General features: G+C 36.3%; 1 protein-coding gene across 4 annotated transcripts in view; it reads right to left on the bottom strand.

The window, feature by feature from the left end:
- Nucleotides 1-621: 621 nt before the first annotated feature.
- Nucleotides 622-21323, bottom strand: part of LOC134540640 (uncharacterized) — a 33800-nt gene continuing 13098 nt past the window's right edge. For 3 of the 4 annotated variants that reach the window (XM_063383497.1, XM_063383500.1, XM_063383498.1), the window contains exons 8-13: nucleotides 15861-15904; nucleotides 12984-13087; nucleotides 12128-12205; nucleotides 9084-9290; nucleotides 4768-4906; nucleotides 622-2284 (exon numbers count right to left, since the gene is read on the bottom strand). In XM_063383497.1, the coding sequence (XP_063239567.1) occupies nucleotides 2216-2284; nucleotides 4768-4906; nucleotides 9084-9290; nucleotides 12128-12205; nucleotides 12984-13087; nucleotides 15861-15904 (641 nt within the window). In that variant the 3' untranslated portion in view covers nucleotides 622-2215. The remainder of the gene's footprint in view (nucleotides 2285-4767; nucleotides 4907-9083; nucleotides 9291-12127; nucleotides 12206-12983; nucleotides 13088-15860; nucleotides 15905-21323) is intronic. The other variant, XM_063383499.1, reaches the window with a different exon arrangement.

Genomic DNA, 21323 nt, shown 5'->3' with positions numbered 1-21323 from the left:
TTTTCGGCCTCTAAAAATGGCGTTTGCTGTTAACATTATTTTTTCAATGAATAAATTTCATCCCTGGTAAAAAAAATTTCAATTATAGCAAATTTTTACACTCGATTACAAGTGCATGAATTTATGGCAATCTGCTTGTATTATTCCTTTGGTTTTGTAAGTTATGATCTGTACATGTGCATGCATGTTTGAAAGTTTCCTGTTAAAATATGAAGTGGATTTTTTTTTTTAAGTCTTTTAGTAGTGTTTAATCGAATATATAAATACAAAATACTTTTTAAAATGGAGATGTTTCTTCGCCTGGAAGCATGCGAGAAGTACACAGGTTCGTTTACTTGCATACTTCACTTCCAGTATGGAGAGCTCTCGTTATGTCTCTTCCAAGGACGACCACGTATAAGTACGAACTTCAGTTGCTTTTGAGAACATCCTTAGCAACATGAACAGTTGTGACATGAGTGGATAATGCAAACATACTTAAAATGTACAGGGCCTTACAGTTCCTTAACATTTTGCTGGAAAAATTAATGCTGCCAAAGGGTTTTCACAAGATGGTAACTATCCGGAGATTAACATTCTACTATTACCGAGAACATGTTAAATTTAAGAAATGTAGACACATTACCACAAAAAGAGAATTTATTTGTTATTTTAATAAAAGTACAAAATTGTAGGTTACAACAAAAAATATACTAAATGTGCAAATGTAAAAAATACACCAATACCAAAATTACAAAAATAGAACATAATTTTTTTTTGAATTATATATATTTATTATAATGCACAAGACTTCTAGCTTTCACTCCCATTACCATTCCAGATTATCTACAAAAGTGATAAGTTTAAAACAAGGGCTGTGCAGAACACCTTTTACTTACAGGAAGATGGATGGTATCCGAACACAACTTACAGTGCCATCCAATTTTGTAAAAATTTAAAATGATTTATTTTCAATATACAATCTCTCATATTTCAAACATGCCTTTCATGGTTTTGGAGTGTTTTCTACAGACGTTCCAAGTTAAAATTATTTTTAAGGAGTGGGAGGACGATTTCGAAATTGAAGTCTTAATTTTTTAAAATTCAGAATTAAATTGTTTTAATGAAGGAGAAAAAAAAATCTATTTTACGAGTCACAATTTTAAAGGTTGCCAAAAATAAATTACCTATAGCATGGGGTTAAATTTCTTGTCAAAGTTGACTATGTATGACAGTTGTGTGGCTTAAAGAAGAGCTGTAGACAGCATGGAACATTAGCCTGGCCAATAGAAGACTAGTAAACTGAGGAAGGTTAGCTTGTTCACTCAGCTCAGACAAGGCCTCTCAACATGCAGCGAAACATCGCTTCTACACTTGACAACCGCAGAAGATATTCTCATAGCGCGAAGTATTCGTAAGAACAGAGATGAAAGAACAAAGTTAGATTCCAAGATCTACCAATAATGTAAGGAACAATTTTTTTTTTAATTACAATTTTACTACAAACAAAATAAATGTCTGCAAAATTTGTTGTGTTTTCAATTTTGATACTGTTGGCAAATAATGGTTTCCTGAAACATTGTTTCCAGTAGTACTAAAGCTTTCATGTGGTCAAAAAGGAATCTGAAGTTAAACGCACACCCAGGGTGTCTACTGGGTTGTGGAGATAAAAATTTAGTGACTAAAACTTATAAAATATAGCCACCACACTATGATTCACACTTTCACAGTTGTACCAAAAATTTAGAAACACACATTTAGTATTTTAAATTAACTGTATTGCAGTTTTTTTATAAACATTTGAGCAACTAATATTTTTTTTAATATATGCACTTGGGACATGTCAGAGATGTTCATTAGTGCATGTATTGGTTTACGTAAAATTTACTCTGTTTGGAAACGCTCCATAAAAATAATATCTTTTTATCTACTAGGAACCTTAAGTAATCTTACAGTTATGATGTAACTTTGGCATCTTTAATTTTCTAATGTCGATGTTTAGTCAAAGTAAAGTAACACTTGTTTATAACTATTTAAGAAGAAAAAAAAAAGAAACAAAAATTGATATCCTGACCAATGAAGAAAAACATTTCGGTTATTTCAAAACCCTGTACAGCCCCATTTAAAAAAACATATTAAAAGTACATATTAAAAAAAAATTTACATGAGAAATATTAAGTACAGTCATTACACACTACGACCCAGAATCTTAAGTACAAACTGACGCGCTGCATCTTCAAGCAGGAAAAATATTCTCCTTATTTTCTGCAGCACGAACAAATTTCCTCTTGAACTGAAGCGGCACCTGGAAATTCAAGGAACTGTCAGTCGCGCTTGCGACACACAAACATGTTAGGTGGTTTTAACTGACGGGAACAATTGCTTGAAATACACCTTGGGGGGGAAAAAAATTGCTGCTAACAGGGTCTTCGGGAGAAACTAAGAGCTTTATTATTATTAATGTACAACTTTAAAACCATCAGTTAAAAATAGAGATGGGATTTTGGAATCTTGTATTTGTCGAATATACCGAATCCTATGGATTCAAGAAATCGTAGGATTCGAGGTGAGTTTTTAAGAGTTTTAGTAATTGAAAATTGTATACCTAACCTATATTATTAAGGTAACAGAAATAGCACAAACATAAGATAAACTACGCTGCATTTTCTCAATTAGCATAACTACTCAATCATTTCCAACCTTCAATAATATAACATTGCAGAAAAAAAAAAACTTTTTTAAATGGCGTCTGTTATACAAAACATATTTTATTGAAAACATAGGAAGGATTAATTTAACAGAGAATTAGACAAATGCAAACTTATGTGTGTGGTTTTTGAAGTTATTTGTCTATTTCTATCAGGTGTATACACTACGCACTTTTTTTATTATTTCAAAATTTCAATATTTGTTTACAACAGGTTGTTTGTTTTCAATTTGTTGAACAGTAAACAGACGCCATTTCAGCTCAGGAATTCGAGATTCAATGACAAACACTGAAGATTCGAACAAGGATTCAGATTCGACCAAAATGTGGATTCGTCCCATCCCAAGTTAAAAAACAATCTTAAGACTGCAAATGTTACCGGCTCTTAACTGTAAACGTAATCAGAGTGTATCTTATAACTTGTAAGATTACCAACGAATTCTATCAGCAATAGACTTGTAATTTTTATCCAACAACCAGGGTAAACAAATCATATTTAAAAAAATACCAAAACTCCAACTATCTCAGGAACAGGCCAATTATATCCTCAAATACCATCACACCTTTATTATTGAAAATATTTTCTATTTGATGAACAAGATAAAAAAAAAGTGCAGGAGTTTTGTGAATTCAAAAACTACCATTTACAATATACACTGTATTTTTATAACGTAATTATGTAAGTAAAAACACAATATAGATCTACATTGATTTTGGAAATTTAGGCATTGAAACAAACATTTAAACGGTTTGAGTGTTACAACAACATACACAGTTATTTCTTTTATTTTTAACCATCGAGACATTGATTTGGATACGAGGATAGATCGAGGTATTTTCTGCAATTTACATTTGATAATCAAAATAAAGAAAATCAGGTTTTCACTCAATAATAAAAATTACACAGTAACATAGCTTGAACAGGAGGAGTATAACGAGGTATGGTGGAAAAGTAACTACGTAACATACATTGTATTTTTTTTAAATCAGTTACTAAGTTTAGGTGAAGGAAATGAAAAATTGTTATCAGTTAGTGACCATACAGAAGCCAACTAGAGAAATCGGAGACAAGAAAATGGGAAGAACATGGAAGTTGCATAAATAAAGTGGCTGAAGAACAAATGCATGCAAATTTTATTTTTAAAAAGAAAATTATAATCATATTTAAAATTTACAAAACAAAGAATTACCAGCAAATAAAATAACAGAAGCACAAGTTATACGTATAACATTAATAATACAATACAGCCAAGCTATTATAAGGATACTTAAAATGATTAAATTCCTATAGTGTCTACAATATTAATAATGCATTAAAAAGCTTACACATACAGTACATAAAAACATTCTACTGTACATATATAAACAAACATAAATAACAAGCATAAATAATTCTTAAACATACAGTGATAAAACTAATGGTGCACAATAGTTTAATATGTATACATTATTTATAAGTGGCTAAATGCTTAAAGTTTTGCAATGCAAGCCAATATTTTTATAAAAAAAAAATTAATATTACACTGATGCTGTGATTTTACTAAACAAAAACTTAAAAACTTAAAGTATGATTTCATAACGTAGTTTACAGTTGTGTATTGCATTAGGTTAGAACTGCAGTTAAGTTTACAAAACTCCACTAGAAATAAATTGCTCCGATGCGTACATAGGACTCGTGCAGTATTCGCAATTCGCAGTACCCAAAGTCGCCAAACAACTCGCAAGTTATCTTGTAAACCCATTCAATAAACATTCAAGAAACATCCAATGAAACAAGTCTGTACCCCAGACATAACGGACACTACGTTACAAATGTTGTATTTCTACAGGTTTGCAAAGTTTCGGATTCACGCCTACTTCGCGTTATTTACGACGAAACAGGACGTGGTTATTTTCCACTATTTATAGGAACAGTATTTTCCATCGTGGACATGTTGCCAAATCTACTTCATGAAACAGATGAAGGACGCTGTGTGTTTCACCGCCGAGGTACGGATAAGAGTGCAGAAGAGACGTACGCGCTGGGGACAAGACTAGCGGGACAGCGTGCGCGGGTGGGACTGGGGGCCGGGCGTTGTTACCTTGTCCGTGGGCGGGGCCTTCCGCGCGGCCGCCAGACGGTTCCCCACGCTCTGCATGGGCGTGACGGGCGCGACGGACGCCGACCGGGGGCGCCTGGCCACGCTCTCCCGGGTCGACTGCGGGGAGACAGACGATTGCCTGCGGAAACAACAGTCCAACCTCACCAATCACCCGTCATACCGTATTTACTCCTGTATAGCGCGCCCTTGTGTATGGTGCGCACCACGATTTTTGCAACAAACTCAAAAAAAAAAAAATATATATATATATATATATAATTTTATTTTCCCCATAAATAAATTTTACTAACATTTTGTTGTACCTGTTAATTTTTTACTTATGAAACAAATGATTATTTAACATTGATGTGTGGTGATGTGTCAGGAAAATACTTAAATACTCTTCCAACTGAAAGCAAAACTTTTGTGGCCTACTGTACCATCTGAAACGACACGAGCAAGCTAATCTCTGCTGTGTGGACAGAAGATAATGAAGCGCTGTATCCTCACAGCTGGTATGAGGCGGGAAGGAGGAAGGGAGGGAGGGAGGGAGGGAGGGAGGAACAGGACTTGTGTGTGTGTGAGCGTGTGTGTACGAGAGACCAGGTTGTGGGTGAGTGTGAGTGATGTGTGAGTGTGTATGTGTGTGTGTATGTGTGTGTGAGAGAGTGAGTGTGCGTATGTGTGGGGTCACCCATCACCCGGCAGTTAAGGGGCCCGCCTCGTCAGGGGTGTATGTGTGTTAGTGAGGCGGGATGATAAGCGCGACGCTCGAAGGTATTTCTAGCGCGGTATCGCCTCTAAGCTCAAGGCTCTGAACTGGCGTGCAGTCTTCTCGTCGTCAATTGATAACTGTGAAATTTGTGCGGTGACCATATTTTTATTTTACGGGGAAATGAAGATAAAGGTGTAATACAAGCCCCTTAAGTGCTTTCAAGAATCTGTACCACTTGTTTTACACCTAAAAATTACTCTGAAAACATGTGTTTCAGCCATTTTAACTCTTCTAGAAATACAGTTTCAAAACATGATACAAAATTAAATTACTTTTCGGTCCTCAGCGAACTCTTAAATGCTATTCGTAAATGGGTCCCACTGGGATATCTTGAGTAGTTTTGAAATCGCGTTGTTTTTCCTGAAGCTCTGCACACCGTCTGTGTGACCAGGTAGGCGGGCCCCTTAAGGCCCCCGCCCACCCGGGCTCACACGCGGTGCGCAGAGCTTCAGGAACAAACAACGCGATTTCAAAACTACTCAAGATATCCCAGTGGGACCCATTTACGAATAGCATTTAAGAGTTCGCTGAGGACCGAAAAGTACTTTTAATTTCGGATCATGTTTTTAAACTGTATTTTTAGAAGCGTTAAAATGCCTAAAACGCGTGTTTTCAGAGTAATTTTTTGGCATAAAACAATAAGTACAGATTCTTGAAAGCACTTAAGGGGCTTGCATAACACCTTTATCTTCATTTCTCCGCCATATAATGTTACGGTCACCGCTCAAATTTCACAGTTATCCTGTGACGACGAGACGAATGCGCGCCAGTTAAGAGCCTTGCGCTTAGAGGCTATACCGCGCTAGAAGCACCAGCGAGCGTCGCGCTTATCACCCCGCCTCACTAACACACATACACCCCTGACGAGGCGGGCCCCTTAACGACTAACACTCCTCCTCCCCGCCTCAACTTTTTTTTTCCGTGTAAAGCGCGCATCCTTGATTTTTTTCCTTTACTTGAGGGAAAAAAGGGCGCGCTATACACGAGTATATACGGTATTCTTTCCGACGACTCTTCCTGAACATGTTTACAGTAACGTTTCCCACCCCCGACTCACGTTTGTTCAGGCGCCATTGGTTGTTGCACGGCTCCCCGACCAAAGGGATTTTCCAGGGGTTCAGTGGTTACCGAGAAATGGCTGCACAAGAGTTTGTCGCATCACTTCCACTCAACCAACTCGCAACACGTTGATCCAGTCCTTTTGCAGTCTTGCTTCCTTGCTCCCTCCCCTGTGCACCTTGCACACACGTTTTCTCTCAGCGTCCCATCCTCCATCTTGTCCTTTCTTTCTCTCCCGTCCCCTCTTCCGCCGGCACTCCGTATCCCTCCGCCGCACTCCAAATGAGGGAATTTGAATTCAACACTGTTTAGCAACCTCACTTATTCTAACCAAGTATAATTTCAGAAAGTGTTTAACCACTATTATTGACGTCATACAAGTTAGTTCACAACACAAAAAAGTCCCAAGCTAAATGCATACTAGGTGGATCAGGGCGCAAGAAAGTAGTTCCTAGCCAATAACAGCCCCCCTTGCTATAGACAATACTGCTATCGGAGCGGTTGGAAGAAGTGGCTTAACTGCCATTTTACCAGGGCATTGGGATAAGCTCCAGTCCACCTCACATTACTAACTTATATCGCCGCTTATGAAACAACACCCCCCCAAGTGACAAAAAGCAAATATTTCAGGAGCATTTAATAACTTTATACGCCCATGTTGCAACTGACTGATAGCCACTTAGCCAGTATTGGAAAAAGACCATAGCAACGCATTTTTTTTAGATTTTTTTTTGGCAAATTCACTTTGTGAGAATTTGCTAAATGCTTATGTATTCATAAAGAAATAAAACACTAATTTTAAAAAAAATATCCTTTAGGTGGTGTTTCTTAAGCGACAATATGGTGTATTGTGATTAAACCTGATTAAATAATGACAATACCACATGCAACATCGAAAATTCAAGCTATTACACCACATCGCATCAAAATACTAGTTAAATTTTAAAACAAATCAGCATTACAATAAAATAATTTTATTTAAATCACAAAAAATTTATTCTTCTCATGTTTAAAATTCAATGAATGTAATTATTTTGGGATTAATTTGTTCCCATGTGTAGGGATAGGAAAAATTAATTCACTTTGTTTAGTTATTTCTAATCAATCAATTTATAATACCGATTTTTAAAACTTTCTGCTGATTTATTATTATTATTATTCAGAATGTATTCATCTTAGACAAGTTTAATACAAAATTATTTTTTGTAAAAATTTAGCATATCACCAATGCACTACTTTGGTAAGTTAAATATTATGAAACATTTTACTGTCATACATGTTGAATAATATTATATTTTGAATAAACAGAATTTATAAAAACAAAAATTACACTGAGATTCCTAATTTAAGTTAAAATTACTTAAAAACAAAACCACAAAATTTATTCTCTACTTATTAAATATTGAAACAGACCTTCTTTATAACTTCATTATTTTGTCTCAGGACTTCTTAGTAAGAAACTTTATTTAAGTATGTTTATTATTTCCTAAAAGTAATTCAAATGTACTTTAAATGCATAATATAACTATGTAATACGTAAATTATTTTAATACGAGTAGCGTCTTGATAGAAAATGTAATCAACAAACACACATCAATGGTTGGGAAACTAATTATTTTGATTAACTTACTCTCATGAAAAAAAAAAAAAAAAAAAATTGAGTAACACTTTTTTGATTAGAGCTCAGTTGTGGAGCAAATTAGGGTGTTACTTCAAGGGGTAGATATATTTTGCCCTTGCTGTATTGAAGTTTTCATTGGGTTGTGGGAACTTCGAAACACAAACAGGTTATATATACAATATACACTTTTCAGACTGTTTTGGCAAGACATGTTAGACCCTCACAATAAAATTTCAAAAGTTTTAAACAAATGTAACCAACGTATGATCCCTGGCTGAAGGCAGTGAATCATCAGTAGAGACCTGCAGAATTCGCGGATTCATTCGGTGATAGGGCTAGAATTCAAACACATATACCTCTTATATCATTTTGCCGTTGGCTCACTGTTTCATCTGGACGAATCCCAAACCAGTTATAAACCCTCGACCAAAGAAGGATCGAATCGCGGACGAACCAGCCGAGACGACTCACAAGTCGGCAGCCGACGAACTTGCGTCATCTGCCTGAGCGTACAGGGGTATGTGCAGTCTATCCTGAAGGCCATCTTTTTTTATATGAATTAAATAGTTTGCTGGCTTTCAGCAGCGAATGAATAGCCAGGTTCACAGATTTTCCGGTAGACACTTTCACGGTAGTCCCTTAACAACAAGTGGCGTTTCTTATAAAAAATTTAAAAATTAGCACTACCCTAACAAAACATTGTAACGTTCCTACAATGTTACATAAAAATATAAGAAATTAATGCTGTAACTTTGCAGAAACATTACAATTTTTTTTTTTTCGTTAATATTAACAAATGACATCTGGAATGTATCTAAAACATTTAATGCCAAATCTAATCTCTAGCCATCGGGCACGAACCTCTTGAACTGGCGGCCGCCCGCGGGGGTGACGCCCGGCACCTCGCAGCGCACGGGGGTGGACGTGACGGGGGCGCGGGCCGGCAGCGGCAGCGGGGCCGAGCCCTTGGACGAGGGACTCTGCCGCGGCACGGGCAGCCCCGACCGGCACCCGGCCCGCGACTGCGACCTCGGGTTCGCGCTGGAACAGCGACCGCGGTCACTGCAGCTGTTCCGATACCACAGGGTCATTACCATTACTTGTACACAATACTAGCTAATGCTACGCCTCCTTCACTTTTTCTGTTATTTGTTTCAAATAGAAACACATACACAAAGTATCTCTCTATGAATGTCCCTCTATAAATCTCACTATATTTCTCTCTATATATATCTAAGTTTCTATCTATACCTCAATCTATGAGGGTCATTCATTAAGTAACGAGACAAATCAATGTAGTATCTCAAAAACTGTTCATTTAATCAAAATCAAAATTTTACCTATTTTTCAACATAACCTCCCCTCCCCCAAACACTTATACACTTGTCCCATCTTGCACTCGAATCTTAATTTCGTTGGAGCCGAATGTTTTTCCGCCATGAACATTCCTTAAGGGGGACCAAACATACGAAAGTCTGAGAGGGCAATACCTAGAACTAGGGATGGGATTTTCGAATCTTGGATTCGTCGAATATACCGAATCCTATGGATTCGAGGATTCGTAGGATCCGAGGTGGGATCCGAGGTGGGATTCGAGGTGGGTTTTTACGAGTTTTAGGTAGTAATTGAAAATTGTAGTGCTGGACGAAGTTCGAAAATTTCGAACCGAACCGAACCCTTACGTTCGGTTCGGATCGAAACCTCTTAAAATATATTCGAAAAACCGAACGTTCGTTTAAAAAAAATTACGTTTTTCTAATTTTCTAACCCCCATTTGAGACTATTCACAAAACAGCACAACAAAATTCCATTACTTGTAATAGTCCGACTTTTATCGCATAATTGTCGCCTCAACAGTTTCAAGCGCAGACAAAATATAAAAAAAAATTATTAATCGTCGCATAACTCGCATAGCATTTTTTCATACAGGCGCGCTTTGTTTTTTGTTTACTTTAGAGAATTTTGTATGCATTTCTCGTACTACGTAATATAAACTATCGTACAAATGCTAAAGGTATTGTATATTTTACCTTTAACTATAGTGCGTGTACGAGAAGTGTTGTAAAATCACCCAAGATTGCGTACCCCATACGTTAAACTTAAGCGCATGTACGAAAAACTCTCGTATTTCGGCAAAACTGACGTAATCAAGTTAACACAAGACAAATGCGGTAGGAAATGATTACGTAAATAACGTATTTTAAATTACTGGGATGTATTTATTTTCTTTGGCCTTTTTGGTTATAAGAACAGTCAGGTACTGATAATATTAATTTAATCTTGTGTATTAAAAGTACTGGTCCAGTAAATTTTACAGTACGGTACTAAGTTGACTAGCGTAGTCGCGGCAGCCATCATTATTTCTCGTGTTTTCTTTTTTCAGACGCAAATTTCTATAACCACACTTCTTACGTTACGTTTACAATATTATTGTTCTTGAGGTGATTTGCGATGAGCAGGCTTACGTCGTTTAAGTTTTCCAAATGGAGAAAAGATAATGACGACCCAGATGACCCAGAACCACCCCAAAAAATGTCTAAAGTTTCTTCCAAGAAAACAGCAACTGAAGTCAGCGGGTTTTGTAATGTAGATAGGTAACTTAATTAACATTCAACTTTTTTTAATGCCCTATTAAAAAGTTTTACTTATTAAAAATGTTAGGTTATGTCTGCCACAAAAATATGTTATGTGGCCTGAATGTTCGTCATCTTTATAATGTTATATTTTTTAAATGAAGGTTAGTGTACACTGAAAAAGGAAGATAGTCTTTTTGAAATTTAGATGGAACTTCTTCATGAATTAAAAGTATATATATGTAAAGAAAAAATCAGAAAACTTTCCTTCATTATTTATTGCATAAACTTTACTTATAAAATGATTTGCAATGTTTTAATAAAGCTAAGCTATATAATGTTTTAATTTTACATATGGCTGGAGAACCTTTCTTTCTCACCATTCAGTTAAAGATCAAAATGCTGGTGGTCAGTTTGTTTTAATTCAAAACAATTATTTCTGTATGAGGTTCGGCTCGGTTCGAAATTTTTTTTGCTATGGTTCGATTCAATTCAGTTCGATTCGAAACCAGAGAACTGAGGTTCTTCCAGCTCTAGAAAATTGTATACCTAAACTGTATTATAAAGGTAACGGAAATAGCACAAACATAAGATAAACTACGCTGCATTTTGTCAATTAGCACAACTACTCGATCATTTCCAACCTTCAATAATATAACATTGCAGAAAAAAATTTAACTTTTTTTTTAAATGGTGTCTGTTATACAAATGTATTTTATTGAAAACATAGGAAGGATTAATTTAACAGAGAATTAGACAGATGCAAACTTACGTGTGTGGTTTTTGAGGTTATTTGTCTCTATTTTATATCAGGTGTATACACTATGCACTTATTTTATAATTTTATAAATACACATGTGATTTTTTTTTAATACATAGGTCTATGTAATTTTTTAAAATAAATGTGTGATTTTTTTTAATAACATGTGAAGTTTAGTGTGGGCCTGGGATTCGAGATTCGATGACAAACACTGAGGATTCGAACAAGGATTCGGATTCGACCAAAATGTGGATTCGTCCCATCCCTACCTAGAACGTATGGAGGGTGTGGAAGAATCTCCCAGGCCAGTAAATGCAGTATATAAGTTTTGCCACTATTCTGGCAGAGCAAGTTTCACAAAGAAGCTTTCGTAAAAATAAAAAAACAGTAACACCGAAATCTTCTGAGCAGCTTGTGACAACTTACATTAATACCACTGTCCTGTACATTGTATTGATTTAGCTTCGGTATTCCCGTTAAAACTGCAGCGTCGGTGTTTGATTGTCCGGCGGAACCCCCAGTGGCAGACAGTTCCAAGAACACGAGCCGGGACGAGAAGTGTGGACACTCACCCGGAGTCCGCGGAGCCGGCGCTGGACTGCCTGCACCGGGATTGGCTGGAGCTGCGGGAAGACGCCGAGCCGGCAGGACTGCAACACGACGAGGTCACGGGTTAGCACTGGAACCCCCCCGACTGACAAACTACCAGATTTTTCATTTCACTTAAAATTTGTAACGCACCCACAATCAGTCTTTAGACTTTCACGGTGGGCACGACACATATAGGCAAATACAAGGTTGTCACTGCAAATACATGGACTCCCACCCTCGTCGGTACCGTAGCAGGCAGAACATCCGCAAACAGTCAGCACACTAGGATGAGAGTACCACATGTCAACAGTGACAACAAAAAATACAAACAAACACAGGAAGACAAGAGAGTACCACACATTAGCACACAAACAATTTTTTTTAATTGTTTGTGTCCTTAATTATTATATCTGTGTTCATATTTGTTGTCACTGCTAATATGTGGTACTCTCTTGTCTTCCTGTGTCTGCCAGTTGCAGATGTTAAAAAATACAAAATAAATCACACACAACAGTAAGCGAAAAAGAGAATAAGTAAATTAAACATGTATGATGTAGCATAATACATGCCGGTGGAGGGTTAACACCAGTGCCTTATTTCTTACACACCAATAAGCTGAGACAAGGATTCACTCGTATTCTACTGGAGACAGTTACATGGTAGGACTCACATTCGAGGGTGACCCTTTCGGCAAGAAAAAGAGTTGGATTTTTCAGTTTTCAGTTGGATTTTTCATTTTACAGGTGCGACCAATACGCAGGGGTGACTCTTCTGCAGGTAAGTACGGCACTCCAAGTTTCTCTCAGATACTAGTGACCTCGTTGCTGCGACACTAACCTCCTCCTTAGCTGTGGCTTGCTGCTCGAGACGAACGCTTCTTGCAGATCAGAGCCGATGGTGGCGGTCAACGGTCGACTGTCGTCACACTTCGTTTCGCAGTTCTGAAACCAAGTCCAGCACATTACAGTTACAAAATAAATATTACAGAGTCACCAAAAATAAAAAGTTTTTTTTAATTAAAAAGATGTTATTTTACTATAAAAATTGCAGGGAAAAACCATGTTAAATGCGTGGTTTTGCTTAACTTTCAATTTAAAAATTAAACTGTAAACTTTGAATTTAAAAAAAAAAAAATTTAAATTAATCTAACTGCAACTTAATTTCACAGAAATCTTATTTTGTATATGTGTTACCTTACTGCATGTTATGTATAGACTAGCTAGAATGTAAATAGTGTGTATTGTTATATTTACAAGGGATGACGACCGATTCCTTCCCATCAGTGTGGGAAATGGTTTTTCCCGGCTGTCCACCACCATAGGTAATGTCAGTTACTGACCCTGGTGCTCCACTGGTATCTGACATTCTCCTGACGAGCTGCAAGTGTTGTTCCAAATAGACAAGTCCTCAAGGCCAACTCGGTTTTATTTAATGACTAGCCTGTATTTCTTCCCAATTGGTGCTGTCCGAACATACAGACACGATGGCCTCCTATCCACGATCATCTTTTCCCATTGCCCGTTCAGTCTCACGTCCACCAACTGTTGAGCAACTATAATTTTTTTCCAAGTTTACTCCTTCACCCGATGCACTCCTTGCGCCCGGCATGCTTTTTTTTTTTGCGCCCCTTTTTTTACACGCATGACATATAAAACTTGGAAATAGGCGCTGGGCGGCCAAATGACTTGCACTACTGCAGCGGTAACACTTTTTTACTTCCTCTGGCACTGACCTGTTTCCTGAAAGCTGCATCCGTTTGCTCTTCCGCGCCTCTGCCCCCGTTTGCCGACGCGAGAACAAAAGCACCCGCCAAGTCATTCATATCATCATCTCGTTCAGTCTGCCCAGAGACTTGTCTCATTTCCATCGACCGACTCAGGGCAGCTTTCGTGATTAACGCCTTCAATAAAGCCGATTAAAAGGTTATGTTCACTTCTACTAACAATTTCTGCACAATGTCTTAAGTTACCCAAACCGCTAACGAAATTATCACGCAATGCTCTATCAAGGAACCTAACATATTCACACGACGTACACATTTTCTGTAAAGTTACAGCATAATCTCCTATTCTCTCGGACATTTCCTGCTTCCTCCTTACAATTTCACGCGCTCAACGATCACAGTTTCCTTGGGAATTTTTTTTGCCTTGAAATAAAACTCAACCTCTATACGTAGCACTCAAAAATTCACCATTCTCCCCGTTCAATTCTTCCATCTTACCTAGCAACCTCTTGGTTACTTTTTTTTGTACACACCAGCCCACCTACTACTAAACCACTCGTGACTTGCTTACAACTTGATCCCACATTGCAAGTTTTTATTATTTCCAGGGATTGCGAGTACCCGATAATTTCGGGTACGGTTCGAATCCACAATTACCCGAACCCGGAATCATTGTACGTACATGGATTCGAACAGTATTACGAATATTCACAAAAGTTATAAATTAATTTAATATGGCTCAAAAATACTAGTAGTGAAAAATTAAATTAGGCTACAATTACGTAAGTATTTATAATATGATGTATCAAAGAAAGATATGTTAATTAAATAATTAACACAGTGACATTAAAAGCATTTTGAGATTTCGAGAGCTTAAACTAATTACATACGAATTTTGAAGTATAGCAAAAGCAAACTAAAAACAATTACATACCTACAAGAAAAAAAACGTCTTGGCTATTTATTGGAGAAAAAATGGTTCCATTTGCTGAAACGTTTATAAAACAGATTTCCCTGTGGCGTGCAGTTTATTACGATTGAGTTAGGGAATTGAACATGTTTTGGTTTTCATATTTTAAAGTGTTTATTATTGATAAAGTTTACATAATTATAAAAATTTCAATCTCAGTGTAATAAATAATTGCCAGTAGTTACAGTTAGAAAAAAGAGAAAACACATTATTTTTAAATTAATCAGTTATTTTTAATTATTCTGTGCTTAATATTCGGAATCGGATTCATATCTAAAATATTGCCAGGGATTCGAATCGGATTCGAACCGAACTGAAAATCAAGGATTCGCACATCCCTAGTTATTTCTATTTGTCAGGCTGAAATGCCGCTCTCAGTTTTGTACTAACAGAAAACTATCCCATCCTCGTCACCCGTGTTATATTTACAATTCTCAGTCGTTCAAGAAGAAACTAAACGCACCCCACATCTCCACAGCATGCCCAATGCATCGGCAAGATTGCAATCCTAGTCTCTAATCGAACCACACTTTTGTAAACACAACTAAATATTTACAAAAAATACTGGATCAGCTCTACCAATCAAGCTTGTTTCTGTTTTTGAAAACTATTGTGTTTGTTTCGTCTTTTCGACTTTTGTCTCATTTCAACTGTTGTTAAATTTTTTTTTGGGTTCAATATTTTTGTGCTGTTATTTTGTGGGGTTTTTTTTCGTTCTCTTAGTCCATTTTTCTTTGTTTTTCTTTGTTTTCTTTGTTTGTTGACAATATTCCTGTTATGGAATACTATGTGGTGACAACAACAATTTTTTGCTTAATTTTGTGTTTTTGTCTTTTGGGTATTTTTTAGTTTTCTTCTACAGAAAAAGTGCTTAGCAATGGCGTATGTCCAAAAGCTTACATCAAGTCAATCAAACTGTGTCACACTGTGGACATAATGCTACAAACCAGCCCATGCTCAGACTTGGGGTGTTGCTGTATCTACAACCGCGATGTTCTAACGTGCGTGGTGTTCCACTTACCAGCGACTGTGACGTCTTGTGAGCCAAATGAACGGGGCACACATCTGCAAAAAAAACTGTGATAGAAACCAGAGCATACAATCAAGTCGTAAAACATGAGCAAAAAAAAAAGTTCCAAGAGAAAAAAAAAGAGAAAAAAGTTAGTCATATTCTATGAGTGATTTACTAAAAAATACAAACTCCATCCTATGTTTATAGCATATAATTTTCATACTAGAGTCAATAGGTGCAATTGGGGTATGCAAAGACCATTTTTTTCTTTCATTTCTAATCAAAGTCAAAGATTTAATTAAGTGCATAGACAAAGTTGAAGATCACTTAAATATTTTGTTAAGTAAAAAAATTCCACGAATCCAAATTTTTGGTGCTTAAATAGCATATTTTGCATAAGAATAAATCATTAAGAACAATGTAGGAAACACTTAGCAAGTTTAGAAATTGGCACTGCTGGTAAATGAAAAGAAAAAAAGAAAAACTAATAAACTTGCAAGACTATATTATGTAGCTACATTTAAAACGTGAACACGTTATGATTATTCACTAAAACAAAGCATCTTTTCAAAAGTCTTGAAAACTCAGTTGTGCAAATTCTCAAAGACTATGACAGGAAATTTATTTCCCCAGTAAACATAATAAGATTAATTTTGGTATGAAGAATTTTTGCTGTCAATCTCTTACTTTATGCATGTACAACTTAAAAGAAACAAAAATTTTTAACTGTTTCATGCCCTTAAAGGGTTATGTCCTATTCGCTATTCCAGGTCAGTGCCAACTTTTCGAGTGGCTGAACTTTCACAAAATGAAACATACATATTGCATACTTTGTGCATAATTAGCTGGCAAAGTTGCAATTTTAACTTTTTTTTGTGTCGTATGGATAAGGAGAAGGAAATGGAACTGAAAATTTTCAGGTTTGAAGTCAATTTTACTGGCTGCTATGTGATACGGTTTAATTTATTTCAGAAAAAATTATTTCATTTTACCTGGCCTTTTAAAATTATCAGCATTGTTATAATTTTAAAAGGTTAAATAACATTAAATACTTTTTGTTCTGAAAGAATTTTAAACCGCACCATGCAGTAGCCTCTAGCATTGCCTTTAAACACACAAAAAAATTTCAGTTGTTTATTCCATTTGGTTGTTCTTATCCATCTGTACTACACAATGTTAAAAATTAAACTTTTGACTGCTTATTAATGCAAAACGTATAGACTATATTTTTTTTTCTCTCTTCATTTTTTAAACATTTTGCCACTCAAAAAGTCTACAATTTAACTGTGTTAAAGGTAAAAATAAAATAATGAGCTAGAATGGGATATACACACTAAATAGATGCTTACTCTTCTATTCATTCTAAATTATGCAAATGCAGAGTAATTTTAACAAAACCTTGGAAAGATGACTATGCATATGGTTAGAGAGAGAGAGAGATTGTGTGGAGAAACAAGTTACATCAATAACCAGACAAAATTTTTTTATTCATATTTTTATTCATCATTGCAACAACACAAACTGGGACTACAAGATCTCAGCACGGATGAACTATAGTTCACACATTTTTCAAACAGGTAGCCGCAGTGTCAAAGAAATGTTAGGTGCATTTCTATTGGTGGGCTGGAATGAAATGGGGATTGTGACTCGGCAAACAAATGATTGATGCAATTACCTCAAGATAGCAGCACATATAGTCGTGGCGTTATCTTTTGAATTCTAGTAACTGAAAATGCACACAGGTATTTAAAAGTTAATACAAAATTATACATTTGGCAATATGAATAAACTTTGACTTAAAAAAACAAAAACTTTTATTTCATGGTGAAATAAAATATTTTAACAATAAACTAAAGTAAAAAGCAGTTCATACATATAAAATACAGTAGAATCTTGTTATAAAGAACATCAATAAAGCCTCAACTTTTATACTTAGTAATGAAAGTCCTTTATTCTGAAAGTTACCTTTAAAACGTAGTATTCTTGAATTTTTAAAAATAAAGTAGTAGGGGATCAAATGTTATATTAGCTTGGAAGCAAATATTTGTAAAACAACAAGAATTTAAAAAAAATTACTGAACTTAATACAGTAGCCTAAATTCTAGGCCTACATATACAAAATGACAAATGGGTAGAGACATGCATATTTCGCGATTGCGATAAAACGAATTTTTACGCGAATTTGAGTACATTTTTAAGAATAACGCGAATTTCTCACATTTTGGATAATAACGCGAAATCCTTGAATTTTCGGCGAACAGTCAGAACATTTCCCTCATTCGAACACGGCAATTCAATTTGTAAATACAGTAACAAACGTGAAACAACAAAAAACCAAAGATAACTACCCACACAGTGTATAGCAAGTTGACGAACAATATACAGCACACATTTAAAATCCCAAAATATACATATTTTATAACATGAAAAGTTGCTTTTATTTCTAAACATGTAACAATTTAAGCCTAGGCGTGTAAAAGTCCGAGTAATTACAGCAGGAGACAATCTAAAATGTACTAGGGAAAAACGTAAACTCACGAATATAGAAACGTAACGGAAATGTCGGAAATACATATTACGTGGCTGATCGTAACATTGTAAGTGCTGATACTGTATTTATGTCACAACTTAGCCGAAATACTGGTACGAGACATGAACTTCACAAGATAAAATGAGTGGAATCTTGGTAACTGTTTTATACGTATTATATAATTTCGGAAGTATTATACGGTTGACGCATATTTTTTAAACTAACCATTTATTTGTGGGGATCGTAAATAATTAATTATTGGTATCAAGACATCAAGATGACCGTAAACTTGAACATGTCATGGCAGCGAGTAAGCGGGTGCGTATACCAATAAACTGGTATTAGAACTGGACAAAACTGGTACACGGGAGGTGGAGCTTATAATTTTTTCCGCTAAGCTCGCTTCTATTGGCTGGCTGCTGATGGAAGGTCACGAGTCTGGGCGGAGCATTGAATGACTTATACTGCGCATGCGCAGCTCAGAGAACAGACGCCGCGCTGTAACAACAGATGATAGAGTACAATGACCTTTCTCCGCGCAAGGCGCGCTATTGACGGTAAATTTTAATCAATTTGCGCCCCTTTTTTATTTATTTTTACTGTGTAATGTAGCCTGTATTTGTTCTGAACGCTGCAGGATGCGACTGTATTTTAATTAACTTTAACGTATTTCTTACTTTTCCCTTTATTTACTCTTTCCCGCTTTTTACACTTTTTTACTTTGTCCCCATGAAAAGTGCAAATAAGGGGTTTTGCTGTATTTTGATATTCGGCTCGCCTGGACAGTCGATTATCACGGTGTTTACAGCAGGTTGTTTCTCGAAGCGTTGTTCTCTTATATAGTCTTTAGCGTTGTTTGTCCATTGTGTCCATTTTTATTAACCAAATACCAAATTTAAAATGCAAACACGGTGACGATTCGTAACATTCTGTTGTGCGCAAGTTAAAGTTTAACGGGTCGAATTTTGTTACAGATAGTTTTCAACGTCTGTGAAATAAATTAAAGGTGTACAATTTAAACGTCGGCTAAAACATTAGGCCTATTAAAATGCCTAAAGTGCCGGTAACTGCAAAACAGCGAGCCTCTGAATTTTCTCAACACGGACTTTATGCTAGTGATTCAACCACACTTTTTTGTCGTCACTGTAATGTCACCGTCTCTTGGGATAGGAAAGACTCATGTGAAAAACATGTAGGCAGTGAAAAACACAAGAAGCGTGTCTCTTCATTGCAAGGCTCATCTAGTACGTCTGAACGCCAGTCGTCAATATCTTCAGCGTTTCAGACAGCAAAAAATAATGTCCAAAAAGACAAAAAGTTGGAATTTATAAAGGAAACAACAGAGACCTTTATAAAGGCAAATATACCCCTTGAAAAGCTTGATGATCCTAATATCAGGGCATGGCTGAACAAATACATTGAAGGTGCTGGAGACATGCCACTTGCGAGAACATTCCGTGAGAAATATGTAGGGGACATAGCCAAAAGCAGAATTAAAGATGCCAAAACTGCATTAAAGGACAAAAAAATTGACATACTGTGCGACGAAACAACAGATAAAATGGGTAGGTGTGTATTTGTTGTTTTATTTAGAATTCTGAATCTTCAACAGGATAAACCAGAAATATTTGTTGCAGGAGTTCACTTTTTTGAAGCTGCTAATGGCACAAACTGTGTGAGGGCAATTTTAGATTCACTCAAAATGTACAATGTACACATGTATGGTGATGTGCTCTCAGTAGTAACCAATGCTGCTCGTTATATGACCAAGGCTGTTAGTACTCTCGAAGTAATCCTTGGAGACCAGTTAACGCATGTCCAGTGCTGGGCACATAAGTTAAACCTTGTTGGCAATGTGTGGGTGAAATAGTTGCCCGAGTTGAACAATGCTATGAGCAAAATAAAAAATGTGTTCAACAACACCAGGAAAAGAAGGCACCTGTATGCTAGCTTTCTTGAAGAAAAGCATGGAGAGAAACGTCCATTGTTCCCACTTCCTGTTGTTACTAGATGGAATTCCTGGTTCAACAGCATTTTTTATGTAGCAGACTACATACATGACATTGTTGATTTCTGCAAAACAGATGAACTAAAGGCAACACAAAATTCAGGGGTTGAGTTTCTGTGTTCACTCACAGAAAATGACATTTCTCTCATTCTTTGTCAAGCTGTCTTTGTGAAAGAGCATGCCAAGAGCCTTGTAGAGCTAATACAGAAACTTGAAGGTTCTTTGTATCCAACTGCCCATTCACTATATGGGGACTTGCAAGGTATAAAAAAAAAATTTGAAAACATCACTCGTGGCATTTATTTTGAGGCAACCAGTAGATCCTTGTCTAACATGTCCCCTGCTAAAGCTGCTGAAGCTAAAGTGTCCATCACAAGAACAGCAACACAAGCCCTTTCCAAACTGAACTCTCTCATGACAACTGACCCAAGTAGAAAGAGATTTGAAGCAATTCAAATTTTTAGTCAGGAAAGTTTGTTGCTTGCTAAATTAAACCCAGAAATGGTGCAGAAACTGAAAACTGTCCATAGTCTCTACTCCATAAGCACTGAAGAATTAACAGCTGGTTTTGGTCAGCTTCAGGACATTGTTACAAAACAAATGGAAACAGACAATTCAGTGGACGTAGTGAAGTCATTGAATGTAGTAAAGCTGTCACAGCCATCGTTTGCTTCCAGCTGCCTTGAAGCCATCTGGATGCCTTCTGCAAACATTGACTGTGAACGATTTTTGTCCTCATATAACACAGTCTTAACAGACCGCAGGACAAATTTAAGTGAGGCTAATTTGTGTATCATGGCTACTTTTGCTTTCGAGAGCTAAAGTTTGAGGATTTTGTCCCATGTGTTTATGTAACTATTTTAGAGACTTCATATTTATTCTTGCTGGTTTAGGTACTAAAATATTTTCAATTACTGCATGTAAAAAGGGATGT

Source organism: Bacillus rossius, chromosome 17 (assembly GCF_032445375.1).
Source record: "Bacillus rossius redtenbacheri isolate Brsri chromosome 17, Brsri_v3, whole genome shotgun sequence".
In the NCBI taxonomy this organism is placed as follows: Eukaryota; Metazoa; Arthropoda; class Insecta; order Phasmatodea; family Bacillidae; genus Bacillus; species Bacillus rossius.
The sequence above is the reverse complement of the archived record's forward strand: the minus strand, read 5'-3'. Positions and strand labels throughout refer to the sequence as shown.